Source organism: Amphiprion ocellaris, chromosome 5, assembly GCF_022539595.1.
Source record: "Amphiprion ocellaris isolate individual 3 ecotype Okinawa chromosome 5, ASM2253959v1, whole genome shotgun sequence".
In the NCBI taxonomy this organism is placed as follows: domain Eukaryota; kingdom Metazoa; phylum Chordata; class Actinopteri; family Pomacentridae; genus Amphiprion; species Amphiprion ocellaris.
The window spans coordinates 1109282-1123746 of record NC_072770.1 but is presented as its reverse complement, the minus strand read 5'-3'; the positions used below and the strand labels follow the sequence as shown (position 1 = coordinate 1123746).

Sequence of the window (14465 nt, the reverse complement as noted above, 5' to 3'; positions counted from 1 at the left end):
CATTAGGGTCATGGGGGGCTGGAGTCTACTCCAGCTGACTGAGGGTGAAGGCAGAAGACACCTGGACAGGTAACAGTCTATCACAGGTTCACCTGGACAGGTAACAGTCTATCACAGGTTCACCTGGACAGGTAACAGTCTATCACAGGGCTACACATAGAGACAAACAATCACACTCACATTCACACCTACAGACAGTTTAGAATCACCAATTAACCTCAGCATGTTTGTGGACTGTGGGAGGAAGCTGGAGAACCTGGAGAAAACCCACACATGTACAGGAGAACATGGAAACTCCATGCAGGAAGATCCCGGGAAGGCCGGGATGTGAACTGGGGATCTTCTAGCTGCAAGGCGACGGTGCTAACCACTGAGCAACTGAGTTAAATTAGATCCAAAGACAGGTGTACTAAGACAGACAGCAGCACTGTATGTGTGTAATTACTCAACCAATCACAGTCTGTTGGGAGAGTCATGCGCACACACACACACACACACACACACACACACACACACACACACACACACACACTCTTACCAAACACAGTTAACACAATCAGTTTATTTAGTCAAAAATCAAAAACAAAATCAGAAAACATATAGAAATGTACACCTTTAAATTACACAAGCTCTTATAAACAAAATAAAGTCTCTTTCTATATTTACATCAGCAGGGTAATGACAGGTGACTCAGCATGTTTCCACCAAAACAAGAGAAACATTTCCTTCTGTAGCTGTCTCTGTACTCTAAAGTCAGCAGATTTAGCAGGATGAGCCCAAACCCAGAGGTATGAAACAGATCTTTTCCCACCATTATGATTTGTCAACCTTGAATAGTTCCTGACACAAAACTACAAACTGAGCTCATTTAAAATGACTCAGCATGTAAAAATAGTAAATAACATTTAATTCATTTAGGAATCTACAGTCACTGGACACTGTATGCTGAAGCAGCGGCATGGAGCTCACTGAGGTTTATTCATGGAATGCAGAATTGCCCATGTCCTGCAAGGAAAATCCTAAATCAGTAAGTCAGGAAGTTAGATGTGTTGTCGCATGTTCCGCTAGAAGTGCACAGATAGCGCTTTAACCAGCTCATAAAACACCACGCTTAAAAAGCTTGGTTTTTACGCATGGCATCATGATAAATCTTGATTGGTAATCAACCAGAACAGCAGCTGATAAGTGCATCCAAGGAGCCAAAATCCCCCAGTAGCCTCTGACGCCACCTGGAGGCCGATCTGTTGAAGATACAGGGATGTGTTTGGTACTAAGTTACCTGAAGGTCCAGTCACCCAGAAAAACAGGGATTTCTTTCACTTTCTGAAATGCCGTCACACATAAAGATCACATGCATGCATCATCAAAAGACAGATGGGGATTTTACACACATCTGTCTGGAATTCCTCCCACTATTCCATGTGCACTAAACATACTCACTGCTGTTAGATTTGAAGCGTCCAAATTTGAACTACATTTACCCACTATAGATATAGTGCCCTCACAATATCTCAATGGGAAAAAGTAGTGTCAGTGGTATGTACACTGCTTACAATGCAAAGAAATGGTGATTATTAAAAGCTGCAAATATCAATTAGAGAGGAACTAGTGAGGCGTAACAGTGGAAACACTGATTTGATTAGATGTCTGTGGTAGAGGAATGTAAAAGATGATGAAATTACTACGCTTTAGTCTATTTAGATGAACTTTGCCTTCATTTTGGTCTTAATAATAATAATAATGTTAACAGAATGTGGACATTTTCTGCACTGTTATGAAAGGCTGCATCACAGAAAAAAAAGCAGGAATTCTGATACACGGATAGGAGCTGGTCAGCATGACAATCAAAAAACACTCATAGTGGCAAGCTAACACAGAGGTACACAAAAACAGACATCAAGTCTACGAACTGCTGAAAAATACAAATCCAGCCATGTGGAAGGGTGAGGAAGAGGAGGGTCTGATCAGCGGTTTACTGTAGACTACCTGGGCCACAACAGGAGTGTCATAGGTACCCTGAGAGAGAACAAGTATGTTGCTTGAAGATAAGACCCAGCCTTTAATAATGAACTCCAACTGTTTGTTTTTTTCTGTTTTAAGCAGAGATGCCCCTGAATGCAGCTGCAGGATGATTCTAATTTACCTTAATAAAAAGGCAGTCCAAAGTCTGAAAAGATAACCTTGATGATGTCACAAACTAGATCGAACCACATTAGCAAAATAAATTCCCACTCACTACTGTGATACTTATTTGGAACTGATTCACTGAAATAAGAAGCTTGCTGACGCTGTTAGTCCAGTCGGTGCCATGGAAACTAGTGCAGGAAAAGACGTGCAACAGGATGATAAGGTGTGTCAGACGCATCTGTTCCAAACATGCGCACTAGAAAATAGATCTGGCAACCTCCTTTCAGCAGCAAAACAAGCTGCTGTGAGTCAAAAGAAGAAAACAGGGTGGACAGCAGTACAGGATTAAATATGCTGCACAGAACAAGCATCCGGTTTACAGTCCTGATGCTTTCAGTCAGGACATGGGCCACTGAATGATATGAGGGACCTGGAACACATGGATGCATCAACCATGAAGTGGCCTTGAAGGGTGATTCTGGTTTACAGCAGCTTTACTGGGACTATTGTGGTCGATCAGGGGTCCTGTTAACTTTAAACTCTCCTCCTCCTGGTAGAGATGTGGTCTGATCAACAGTGTATATCTGTTCATATCAGGGGGTACATCAGGGGAACTAGCAGGAACTCTTGGCAGTTTTACAAAAAAGATTTTTCATAAATGATTTGAAATGTTTATTTTTCAGTCTGGACTGCGTGGAGGAGCTGCTTTGCTGACTGCTTCATCCAGACAGTGTTTACATGCTTTAACCTGTGGACCAACATGAGGACGAATGACGAGGAGTTATCCTGTCATTCTTTCTCATTGGCCATTTGTTTCAATTTTTTTTCCTCCTCCCCCACGAATAAAAAGACTTTCTAATTCCTTACTTTGTTCTGCTCACATTTAAAAGGGGAAAGAAGTGGGCGGCTGGAGATGCAGTTTGAATCAGGAGCACCGAATGAAAGAGCTCAGAGTGGGATCTGGAATAAAGAGCATTATTTTAAAAATCCTTTCAGCTGGAGTTGTTTACTCTTTATGGCAGTGCAGTACACAAATTGCTGAAATCCACTTTTAAGTGTCTTTCTTTACCTTCTAATGTGATGTGGAACATTCTAACCTGGCTTCAGGAAGCATCCTAGCCTGACAATCTACATGTCCTGCGCTGCAACATGCACAACATTAAGACAAAGTAAGAAAAGAAGCAGAAAGAACCTCGACTCCTTTCAGTGACAACCAGACTGTACCACAATGGGGCGCTGCTCACATACTGACAACAGAAAGACAAACTGAAAATACAAGCTGCTCAGGTTCAGGTGTCTAACAGGTAAGAATGTGTGTTCCATTGAACTTTTATGGTTTCCTGTGTTTTCTCAGATGACTAAATCTTTGTGCGGCACTTCGTCAAAAGTCAAAATGGTGAGAAAACAGAGAGCAAAAGGGATTAATAACTCTGATATTCTAACACCAAGCAGCAAGCATGACACCCATGAAGTGGAACAATAAGAGCTTTCCTCTGTGTGTGTGGAGGGTTTACTGGAGACTGGGCTCATTTACAAGGGAATAAGTCATGATTTTTTCATTCACTAAAGCACTGAACAAAGAACATCCTCCCCTCAGCTACCCTGACCTTCCTCCCATCCCAGGTTTTTCCTTTTCCTTTCCCTCTCTATCTGTCCTTCCTCAGTCTGTCAGGAGCACCAGTTCCCCCTCACTCCTCTCCTCCCCGTTGCTCTCCTCTCCTTCACTGTACGGAGGTTGCTGTCTCTCCTTCTCCCTGGGCAGAGGGCTGGTCACGGCCTGGCCTTCGGTTCTGCGTGGGGCGGCTGGGACTTGAGGCAGATAATGCTCCAGTAGTGCTGGGTGAAAGGGCATCGCTGAAACTGAGCCGCCTGGGTACTGGGCGTCACTGTGGGGGTAATGGATCTGCTGTGGTTCTGTTTGACTGAAAAGACAGAGAGCAGCATGTGAACACTGAGACTGTAGCTGATATTCAGAGGCACTTATCCTTCACATGATAGAGGTGCTGAGGTTCAACACGTTACTGTAGCGCATAGCGGTTATTCAGTTAACGAGTTAACAAGTATTCATGATTGTTAGGTTAGTAGAAAACCCATTTTGATTTCTTACTGTTTAGACATGTTCACCACAACAAAATGACAAACCAGCAATAAGCAAGAACAGAGCTGAAATGACTAAAACTGAACAGACTCAATGTTTATCCATAGGCGGACCAGTTTAGAGCTACTGACACTCATGCTCACTGAAAAATAGATATTTAACGAACAGACAAAGTAAATATCGTCACCTTCCTAAAATAATGGCCTAAGTCATTTTTTTACCAGAAGTTATTTCTTTGTCTAAATCATCTCCTTGTGATGCTGGCCACCTCTGCTACAATTCTCCTACATCCTCAGCTGAACAGACCATCCCATTCTATGCCGTAGTACAACGGCCTTAGGTCAAGGTTCGGCGTGGTGTGGTTCAGCTTTTTGTGTCGATATATTAAATTATATGGGGTTGCACAGTGGCTCAGTGGTTAGCACTGTCGCCTTGCAGCTAGAAAATCCCCAGTTCTTGTCCCGGCCTTCTTGGGATCTTCCTGCATGGAGTTTCCATGTTCTCCTGTACATGTGTGGGTTTTCTCCAGGTTCTCCAGCTTCCTCCCACAGTCCACAAACATGCTGAGGTTAACTGGTGATTCTAACTAGTCTGTAGGTGTGAATGTGATTGTGATTGTTTGTCTCTATGTGTAGCCCTGTGATAGACTGTTACCTGTCCAGGTGAACCTGTGATAGACTGTTACCTGTCCAGGTGAACCTGTGATAGACTGTTACCTGTCCAGGTGAACCTGTGATAGACTGTTACCTGTCCAGGTGAACCTGTGATAGACTGTTACCTGTCCAGGTGAACCTGTGATAGACTGTTACCTGTCCAGGTGAACCTGTGATAGACTGTTACCTGTCCAGGTGAACCTGTGATAGACTGTTACCTGTCCAGGTGAACCTGTGATAGACTGTTACCTGTCCAGGTGTCTCCTGCCTTTACCCTCAGTCAGCTGGGATAGACTCCAGCCCCCCATGACCCTGATGAGGATCTATAGGTGTCTAGATGATGGATTAAATTATACATTTAAACAACACAAAACGATGACTTGTGTGGAGTTCCAGCTGTGGTCCGTTGCTTTTAAATAATCTAAAAGATCATTACAGTACAGTACAGACACACGACCATCGTCTAGGTGAGTCCAGGCCGTGACAGGTTGCATCAGGCAGGTGCTCAGCATGTTTTGGCATGTTTTAAGTCATCTCTCCTTCAAAAACAACACATCAGGCTCACTAAGAAGCTAAATACAGTACTCCTCCTCCAGTGTCTCTGTATCCTCCCCTAAAAATCAGGTCTTTCAAAAAGTCATCAGAAATGAAATCTTCATCTATTGTGACGTTCTGATACTAATGTGGTACTTCTAAAAAGAGTCTGAAAGGGCAAAGTTTAATTAGATAAAAAGAAGAAAACACTTAAACAAAGCACAGAAAACTGAACATTTCCAACCTCCAGCTCCTCCAGCTTAACTAGTTGGATGAGTTAGAAGGACTCTAACTGAATAGAAGGATTCTATTCATTGTCGAGGACAGACTGAGAAACAGCCCTGTTCTCGCTTCAATACTCCACTTTTGTTTGTGTCTTCAAGATACACAATAAAAAAAAAAAGCTTTGGAGGCTGCAGCCATTGTCTGTTTGTGGAGGAGCAGCATGAACTCTCGTCAGTGTTGTCTGCCATGGACAGATTCCATTATTTCAGAGTGCTGAGGAGCACTGTGGCCTCCTTAGATTCTACCTGTGGCTGTAGGTCGCTCTCTGCTCCTGACGGCGGCTCTTCATCATGGCCTTGTACTCGCCCACCCTCAGTCTTCGTCCCTCCACGATGCAGGTCCGTTTGGGCCGCGGTTTGTATTTGTAGTCCGGATAGCGCTCCAGGTGCTGCCTGCTCAGCCTCGCCTGCTCCTCGTAGTACGGCTGCTTCTCCTGGTTGGACATGGCCTTCCATCTGGAGCCTGGAGACAAAAACACAGAGGAGCTGAGCTTCCACAAGGTTCCCTAGACACCAAAAGTCAGAATTTGAGAACGAGCATTCTTAAAAGGTTTATTTGGCCTCCTGTTGTATTATTCTCAGTCATTCACAGATAACGTAAAAGGCCTGATTTTAGTCATTATGCAGTTAGTTTTACTGAAAATGTGCCTTTTAAAAAAACAAAAGTGAAGAGCTGAGAACATTCAGGCCTAAAGAAACTAGAAGGCTGACTGACCTGAAAAACATCTAATGAAAAATTAGATAAACCAGACAATAAAATACAAACGGGATCCACTAGAGAAGCTGGAAGATGTTGAAGTAAATTCACAAATTTGTGCACCAGAGATATTTATAGCAATAAGGCGTACAGTTGCTGAAGCCTTCAGGACTGATGTCTTCCACCATGGAGGACATCTGGTTCCTCCTGTCTCTTCCAGCAGAGGGGAAACAGGCTCAGCCTCTCAGAGGCATGTCCACTCACAAAGCCTCCTCACAGTTAGTTTTATTGGACTTAGAGTGACATGAAAAGGCCTCCTGTGTGGCTTCTCAGTCATTCACACCTTTCATCTTTAAAAGAGATTTAATTCAACTTTTCAATTCAAATCAACAGAGCCCAGACACAGTGGGAAGTTCTACATTTTCCAAGCATGTGGTGCTACAGACCAGTTTCTAAGTAAAAATGGACATAGTTTTTCTGTGTTCGATAAGGGGTTGCATGGACCCATTGAAATATGAACAGAAAAATGTACACAGTTCGCGTGCAAAGTTCTGTGGTCAGCGCAGATTGACACAGAAAGCATGAATTGATCTACACATTGATAGTATTCTATAGTATAGCATGTTACATTATAATATGATATAATATAGTATTATTGTATAATATGCTATAGTATGTTATAGTAAAAGTAGAACAAATGTTCTTTGTTTTCTTGTTGCTGTTTTTCTAGAGTTTGTGTAATTAACTGGCCAACTAGAGCATCAACCATGCATTCAGGTAAACCAAGTTAGTCAAACTGTTGGAGCAAACAATACATTTTGGGTATTAAAGGTTTATTTTGTTCAAAGAATATGTTTACCTTCCAAAAACGACTAGAGCTTAAAATAGCATACAGCCACTGAGATGCTTAAAGACACTGACTGCCTCAGGAGCAGATGCTCTGATACTCAAGTATGTTGGGGCCACATTTTCAAATAAACATCTCTAAATTAAACGCTGTAACAGTTGTAGAGTGAATACCACAACCCTGACTCACGGTTCACAGCTCTACTTTAGTGGAAGGGGCTCTGAAATGTCGTCCCTATCTGCTGGAATAGTCACAGAGGTATCAGCTGGTCCTTATGAGGCCACCAGACTGGTTCAGTTCTTCCTCTGGATGAAGGTGGAGTTCACACATCAAACACATGCTAGGAGGTGTGAGATCAGCTGGTGTGAAAATGAATATGTCAAAAAACAAAAGGTTTGTATGTGGAAGTATTTCAGTAATCAGTCAGCTGTTTGTTAAAGAGTTTTAGTAATGGTTTTTATTGGTGTGTGTGTGTGTGTGTGTGTGCATGTCTCACCCAGGATCTTGCTGATGGAGGAGTTGTGCATGTCAGGGAAGGCCTGCAGGATCCTCCGCCGCTCATCTTTGGCCCACACCATGAAGGCGTTCATGGGTCTCTTGATGTGGCCTGAGGAGGGAGGGTGGCGGGCCTCAGGGTAGCTGCCTGGGACTGAGACAGGCAGGACGCCACAGGAAACACACTTACAGGCTGGCTTTGGAATATGGTCGTCATACCCCAGGAATTCTTCAGGAAATGACTAACACGTTTCTAAACACATTTCTACATTAGTTTCTTCCTAGGAGTACACTTTACTTCTATTAAACATTTCTCTTAAAAGCCTAAAATGGGTGAATTTCTTTCAAACCAGCTATTAATCTTCAGTTATCGAATAAAAATGCTATCTTCAGCCACAAAAGTCCAGTTTCACATGCAGTTATGATTCAGATTCTCAAAAGCAGACATTTTGTTCTTTTTCTCATTTAAGCTACAACAATTCCCAAAGATGACGGTGCGTTTTGATAAATCCAGTTACTCCTGAAGCTGGTGGTTGTTTTCAATAATTAAATGTCAATGTGATATTCTGAGGGCGGCACTGATAGAACATGATCTGATGATAACTTTGCTGGTTATCAGGTTGTTTCCTTGTAATGACCATCAAACAAAGATCCTCCAGAGACACGTACCCTCAGAGTCACTACTGAGATGGTCCTCAGTGGACGGCAGTCTGTCTTCAGCCCGCTCACAGTGAGACGTTCCCTCATTGCAGGGAGAACCTCTGAACTCCTGTAGACACGTAAAAGACAAAGATGGATGAAGTCTGACATGCAGTAAAGTCACACAAATATTCACACTCCAGCACAAAGAAATGATTTGAATTTGGACTGCAGTAAAATGATGACCCGGTGTTCCAGTGGTGTGTTCAGGCGCTCATGTGTGACACACGCTACTATTTAAGGTAAAGACACGGCAGGCTTTCCATATCAGCTGCTGTTTAAATGCAGAGCTGAAAATGCAAAGACAGGAAATCGCAGCGCTATGGAGGAGGAAGAATGGTGTTTATTGTGGCAGGGATGAAAGGTGAAGTAGCCAAGACTCTGCATCTGCAAAACTACCACACCAGCTGCGTGTTATTTATCACCCTTCCTAATGCTGTAAAATGATTTCTATCCCCATGCAGTGGAGTAGAGTGTAACACCAAAATAGGTCAGTCAACAGTATTGGTGTTAAGGCAGCGGTAGAGGCGAGATGGAGCAGGATAAAGAAGGAGAGGAGGGGTGCCACAGAGGAGGTATTACAGTGGAAAAAAGAGAGAGGGCAGGTGGCTCAGTCAATGCCACACTAAGGCCTTTGTGGTATTGTGAGGCTGCAACAGCTGTTTCTCCGGCTGAGACCAAAGCTTCAACTGCCCCGAAGAATGAAAACCAAGATCTGAATAGAAGACCACTTTTACAAGAACAAAACCAGCAGATAACATTGTGTATTTTTTACAAATATGCACTGTAAGATCTTTTAACAGCACTTAAAAACAACTCAGTCTACTCCATTTTGCAGTTTTCCAAAGCAGTAGCTTCTCATAGAAAACCAACAGTTTACTGTTTAATTCAAAGCGTTTTCTCTGAGATGTAACACTGCGTTTGTGTGTGGGTAAACCACAGCTGATAGAGTCATCTGTCTGCTTAATCCTCAGGAGAGGAATGACTCCCTGTAACCCTAAACCAGACTCTGACCTCCACCCCCCCATTACACCCCGAGACATCAGTCAGAGAAAGAGACGGACTGCTTCCTCACATCAACTCTGTACAGTAACAAGGTATTTGCATCCCACACTTCACCACTTTACATGAAGATCTGACAGATCCCCTTGCTGATAAACTGGTCTTTTACAGTTTTTCTCAATTGATAAGACACTAAATTCCATCCACTGCACACAGCCTCCAACTGACTGCACACATTTCTCAAAAACAGGACTCTGCTGTCCAAATTTTGGACACTATTCATGGTTTGCACACAGTTTCCAAAACTCTTGCACTCTTTTTGCTAAAGACTGAACATGTTTATTGCTCATTTGAACACACTTTTCACTCATAGCACACATTTTTCAAAAAGTGAACACTAGGAAGCAGAACTGGGACACTGTTCCAACACTGCTGTCACAATTAAGACACAACAAGTCAAAGCTGAAAACACTTTTACCAATGAACTGCACACTATAAAACCTGCTGGGAAGCAGAATTAGCTGTTCAGAATATAATCTGTTGTTAAGGTCATCAGAGGGTAAGGATGAATAAAGTAAATGGTTTCAGGTTTACTGTGGTTTACTTTACATGTATGTAAATGTTGTTTGTCACTTCAGTGACATGTCTATACTGGAACAATACAAGCAGTCAGAAATGTTCTGAGAATACTGTAAAAAATCTAATGCAACATTCTGGTTCACAAGTGCTGGTAAAGTTACAGAAAGTGTACATGACTGACTTTTTCTGTGTTTTGTGTGTGTTTGTTCCAGAGAGTTTTTCAGTTGGATTCTGATGATACACATGAATACATCTGGAACAATGTTAGTTTTCATAGAGGACTATTGATTCAGGAATGGTCCAGTATGAACCCTGAAGTTATTGTGGTTTTTCTGCCTCCATATTCTCCCTTTCTGAATCCTATAGAAGAATTCTTCTCTACATGGAGGTGGAAGGTATATGAGCAGCAGCCATACTTTGGGAAAATCTCCATCAATCAGTGGTCTTGGCATGTGGTGATGTTTCTGTTGATGCATATCAGGGCTGGATCAGACACACTAGATCTTTCTTTCCATAGAAAACATAGCTTGTGATGTTGATGAGGTCCTGAGGTCTGACCAGGCTGAAAGAATTGATGCAGACGTGGTGTAAATATCTGCAGACTGTACTGTGTACAATACAGTGCTGTATTTGTTGTCTAACATTATTTTTATTTTATAATGTACAGTCAGGCACTGCAATGACCTCTGATTCATCTATAGGATGCATTTGTGTTTAAGTTGTCATTTTTGAGGACTGTATCATTTTTTACACTTCATGTGAAAACACAGTGAGAGAAGAGTGTTTTGTATTTAGCAGTGCAGTGTCCTAGTTTTGCTTTGTGTGTCTTAATTTTGAAAACAAAGTTCAGATTTTGACAATAAAGTGTGCTTTTGACACAAGTGTGCAGTGCTTTGTGAATTGTGTTCAAATAAAAAAATAGTGTGCAGTGTGTTGGGAAATGTGTGCTATTTTTCAGGAACAGTGTCTTATCAATGGAGAAAAACTGTAAAATAACTGACTTAGTCTTAATTTACAGTGATGACATTAAACCCTGTGTGTCGTCAAAATGCTCATTCAGTCTCTTGCAATTCTTTAAAATATGTAATATCGATAACTTCACCTGTCTCTTAAAGGATTCTGGATATGAAGGTAGTTTTCTATGAACAACCATGACTGCTTGGCAATTCTTAGCTCTGATTGGCTGACAAGCAAGACTATGTTTAGGCATTTTAATAGTAAAAAATGACTATAGTCTTGCTTGTCAGCCAATCAGAGCTAAGAATTGCAAAGCGGTCATGGTTGTTCATAGAAAACTAGCTTAATGTCCAGAATCCTTGAGTGAGTATCACTAACTTCTATTCTCAGTTTGCTGTCCTACCTCCAAAGCTCACTGTTTTATTGAAACACTGCTCTGAGTAACATTTTTGGTCATAAAAAAACACTTCGAGTCACCTATATCGTATTAACTCAAAGGAAGTACCTGGTGAAGACAGTAAAGCACTTCACAGCTAAATAACTGATTTTTCATTCAGGAACTCCTGATTAGCTTTTTCTCCTGATCCGACTTGGCTCAAACTGTCGTGTATACCAGTGTGTGTTGGGCCATTGTGAGAAATCAGGAATTTCTGATTGAAATATCTGTTATTTAGCTGTTAAGTGTCCCACTATTGTCACCAGGTAGTAACTCTGTTGACAGAACAGAATTAAAAGACAGTGAATACTGGACTGAAATAACACGACCAGAGATAAAAGATAATGTAGTTCCATAACTGCTAGATGTGTAACTAAGCAACCAATTGCTGACATGTAAGCCTTACCAAGTTAAAAGCTACAAATGTGTTAGTTTTGTGTTTGCGGCTCATTTCCACTGCCCCCAGAAAAATGCAGGTTCAAGTGAAAGGCCAGAAAAAGCAGACACCTGTGATGCAAGCTGCCAGTATTAAACTAAGTAAAGAAAGCCAGTATAAGGAGAAGAATGACAGCAGTAAGTCACACCATAGCTCTCATTTTTTTTCTCTGCAAGTCTGATCTCATGCTGATGTAGTCTGTAAACCAATCTAAAGGCATTCAGCTCAGTCTTGAGCCATTTTAAAAGTGTTACTAAAGGTATGGTCAACCCCAGCCTAAAGCAGGGTCAGATGGATTGGGACAGGTCGAAACCTTGTGACTTTAGCTCATCACCTTTCCGCTGCCATGTCTTTCCCTGTCTCTCTCTCGTCCTCCACTGCTGTGAGTCCTCAGGAGCTGCTGAGCATCGTGGATGGCCTGGGTGACCACATCGCTGTCTCCTAGGAAACCTGAGGACAAAAACACAGCACAAGAAGGAGGCGAACAAAATGAGAAAAATGGGACCAAGATCAGGATGGTGAAGAAAAAGAAAGGACAATCCAACAGAGGAAAGTAAAATGTCAGCAGCAACCACAGTTCCTCCTTTAGAAACACGTTGTAGATGTTATCAACGGTCACCTACAGCTTATAATTAGTTTCATATCCTGAAGTGACAGAAAGTTAACAAACATAATGACTGGCAAAGACAGAGTTTTAAAATGAAAATAGATTTCAGCTGCTTGCTTAGCGTTACTAAACCGCATCTATTCTAACACAAAATACATATGTTGTGTTTTATTGTGAAAACCAATAGCAAAATATAGCTGTGAACAAAAGTTTACATACACTTGGAAGTTTCCACTGACTCCTACAGCTCTTGATATGATGGAATGGTTGAAATACATGCATCTTTGATCTTTGTCACAAAAAACAATGCTGCATTTTGGTTATTTCATAATTTATTCTATATCTTTATAAAAAAATGATAATGAAATTCTGCTGGGTCAAAAATGTGCATACAGCAACTTAAACTATCTTTATTGGTGATTTAGACAGGTTTGTTAACATTTTTTTCAGTGACATGGTCTCTAAACTTCTTGAGTGATTACGATTGACTACAGCTGCTGACTCCTCTGAGACTATTTAAATAGAGCCCATTTTAGAAACTTATTAGACTCAACCACAAACAGTCCAGCAGGAAAGTCTCAGGAGCTCAGCAAAGATCTGAAGAAGCAAATCATTGTCAAGAAGTCAAGAAAGTCATTTTGAGCCATTTTAAAGCAGCTACAGATTCCAAAATCAACTATGCCAACACCTGTGTGTGAGCATAAAGTATATGGTCCAGTTGTGTCACTGCCATGATCAGGGAAAAACACTGCTGAGAACCAGCTGGTCAGGATGCTCAACAGTTGACCAACAATCACCAAAAAGCAGGTCTGAATGAATTAGAAGCTGCTGGAATACAGGTGTCAGTGTGTTTTCTATCACCATGGATTGAGAGGCTGCTGAGCAACAGGGAAGCTACTTTTGCAGATGCACCCTAAGCCTCGGCTGAAGTTTGCTGTTGATCACATGGACCAATAAAAGGCCTTCTGGAGGAAAGGTGTGGTCAGGAAAAAAAGAGCTACTTGGCTACAATGATGAGAAATTTGTTTGGAGAGAAGGTGAAGCCCTTAACCTCAAGAACACCAAATCTACCATCCAGCATGGTGGTGGTAGTATCATGCTCTAGGGCTGTCTTACTGGCAGTGGAACTGGTACTTTACACAAAGAAAATAGAATAAAGAAGGAGGATTGCCTCCACATTCTTCAGGAAAACCTAAAATCATCAGCCACAAGGTTGGTTCTTGAACGTATTTAGGTGTTCCAACAAGACAATGACCTCAAACACACATCAGAAGAGGTAAAGAAATGACTAAATCAGGCTAGAATAAAGGTTTTAGACTGATCTTCAAGAACCAGTGAACTGTGCTGAAGAAACAAGTCTGTGTTAGAAAGACAACAGATTTAGTTTAACTGCACCAATTCTGTGAGGAGGAGTGATAAAAGATGCAACCAGAAGCTTGTGGATGGTTTCCAAAAGCACCTAATTCAGGTGAAAATGGCCAAAGGACATTTAACCAAATACCAGCACTGCTGTATGGATATTTTTAATCCATATGATTTGTCATATTTCCAGAAGACCTTCAATAAATCTATCAAAGGACAAAAATGCATGATTGTGTCTTGTGACAAAGTGTCATGTTTAAATGATTCCATAAAAGAGAATTCAGAATTCTCGGATTCATTGGAAACTCAAGACCACTATGAAATACAAACGATCTTCACTAATGGATGGAAACGTTTGTTCACAGCTAGATGTGCGCTTCACTTCCACAAAACAAAGATTAAACAATCAAATCAATCTGAATTATTTGTTATTATCTGTTTACAAACATTAACATACTGAAAACAATAAAACATGACAAAAACGTATTCTGTATTCTGCAAAGAAACATTTTAATCATGCACAGTTTTTCATAAGTAAACATGCATGACTGTTAAATAGTTTGGGGTCACTTAGAAATGTCCTTAGTTTTGAAAGAAAGGCAGTTTTTATCCATGAAGATAACATGAAATGAATGATAAATCCAGTGCAGAC

The 14465-nt window shown here is 41.3% G+C and overlaps 1 protein-coding gene across 6 annotated transcripts in view; it reads right to left on the bottom strand.

Annotated features, from left to right (window-relative positions):
* Positions 1–542: 542 nt before the first annotated feature.
* Positions 543–14465, bottom strand: part of LOC111568421 (transcription factor SOX-13-like) — a 48347-nt gene continuing 34424 nt past the window's right edge. For all 6 annotated transcript variants that reach the window (XM_035948062.2, XM_023270068.3, XM_035948063.2 and 3 more), the window contains 5 exons: positions 12179–12294; positions 8405–8504; positions 7737–7889; positions 5943–6159; positions 543–4049 (listed from right to left, as the gene is read on the bottom strand). In XM_035948062.2, coding sequence (XP_035803955.2) covers positions 3788–4049; positions 5943–6159; positions 7737–7889; positions 8405–8504; positions 12179–12294 — 848 coding nt within the window. In that variant the 3' untranslated portion in view covers positions 543–3787. The remainder of the gene's footprint in view (positions 4050–5942; positions 6160–7736; positions 7890–8404; positions 8505–12178; positions 12295–14465) is intronic.